This window comes from Rhea americana, unplaced genomic scaffold (genome assembly GCF_003343005.1).
Source record: "Rhea americana isolate MKP2758 unplaced genomic scaffold, rheAme1 scaffold_1642, whole genome shotgun sequence".
Lineage (NCBI taxonomy): Eukaryota > Metazoa > Chordata > Aves > Rheiformes > Rheidae > Rhea > Rhea americana.
Genome location: NW_028185753.1, coordinates 1 through 1450, shown reverse-complemented (window position 1 = coordinate 1450; position 1450 = coordinate 1). Strand labels below are relative to the sequence as shown.

Here is a 1450-nt window from a genome sequence, read left to right as displayed (position 1 = left end):
GGACACGCAGACGGGACGGCCACGGGCACAGGGCACGGCCGGGGACGGCGCGGGGGACTCACGGCGTAGCGCAGGCCCTCGGCGACGGGGTGGTCGCGCGCGTACACCAGGTTCACCTTGGTGCCCTGCACGGCCACCGGGCTCTTGGCCGCCACGGCGGTCGCCAGGTCCAGGGCGCCCCGCAGCAGCGCCTCCTTGTCCGGGAACACGCGGCTGCGGGGCGACACGGCCGCGTCACCCCACGGCCACCGGGCCGCCCCGGACGCCTGGGCCCCCCCTCCGATACCTCACCAAGCCGCAGCTCTGCGCCTCGGGCGCCATCATCTTGCGCGCGGTGAGGGCCAGCTCGTTCACGAGGCTGCGGAGGAGGCGGACGGTGAGACGGGTCCCCAGCGATGTCACCCCTGGCGACCCCGTGATGTCCCCATGATGCTCCCCACCGCCACCGCCACCCCCAGCCCCGGCACCCACCTCTGGCTGCCCACGATCTTCGGGAGACGCTGCAGGGTGCCCACGTCAGCCGCCAGCCCGATGTCCACCTCCTGCGGGCGCGGGGACATGTGAGGGGACATGGGGGACGTGCGAGGGGCCACCAAAACCTTTGTGTCCTGGTGGCCCCCAAGGGGCCATGGGGACACAYGACGGGGGCTGGGGGGGTGCACAAGGGCACGTGGAGATACCAAAGGGGCCACAAGAGGTATCTGRTGGCCTTTGGGAAGCCTTGAGGGGCCTTGGGGACATCTGAGGGGCCCAGGGGACACCCAAGGAGACACAGAGACCTGAGGAGCCTCCCGACACGCAAGGGCACACAGGGATGCCCAAGGGAACATGGGGACATCTGAGGAGACACCGGAACCACTGAAGGGACCTGGGGACGTCCGAAGAGTCACAGGGACATCTGAGGGGTCACAGGGACATCCCGGGGCCACTAGGCATCCAAGAGGACACAGGGACACCCAAGAGACACAAGGATTCCCTATGGGTCACAGGGACCTCTGAGGGATCACAGGGACACACAAGACAGGGACAACCAAGGGACCCTCAGGTAGGTCTAAGGGGTCACAAGGATGTCCCAGGTGCCTTYGGACATCCAAGGAGACACAGGGATGCTTGAGGGGCCACAGGGACGTCTCAGGGCCCACRGGGACGTCCAAGGAGCCACCAGACATCCAAGGAGATAGAAGGACATCTGAGAAGCGCCTGGACACCCAAGGAGCCACAGAGACAACCAAGGGACCCAAAGGGGCAACCAAGGGACCCACAGGGATGTCTGAGGAGACCCTGGACACCCAAGGAGCCACGAGGACACCCAAGGAGCCACAGGGACAACCAAGGGACCCAAAGGGGCAACCAAGGGACCCACAGGGATGTCTGAGGAGACCCCGGACACCCAAGGAGCCACGAGGACACCCAAGGAGCCACAGGGACAACCAAGGGACCCAAAGGGGCA

The 1450-nt window shown here is 66.7% G+C and overlaps 1 protein-coding gene across 1 annotated transcript; it reads right to left on the bottom strand.

The window, feature by feature from the left end:
* Positions 1-6: 6 nt before the first annotated feature.
* Positions 7-572, bottom strand: ECH1 (enoyl-CoA hydratase 1; the record flags this gene model as incomplete). Its single annotated transcript, XM_085300515.1, has 3 exons — positions 472-572; positions 287-358; positions 7-213 (listed from the first exon to the last, which is right to left on the bottom strand). Coding segments are annotated over exons 1-3 (380 nt in total), but the record flags the coding sequence as incomplete, so codon positions are not given.
* Positions 573-1450: the final 878 nt, after the last annotated feature.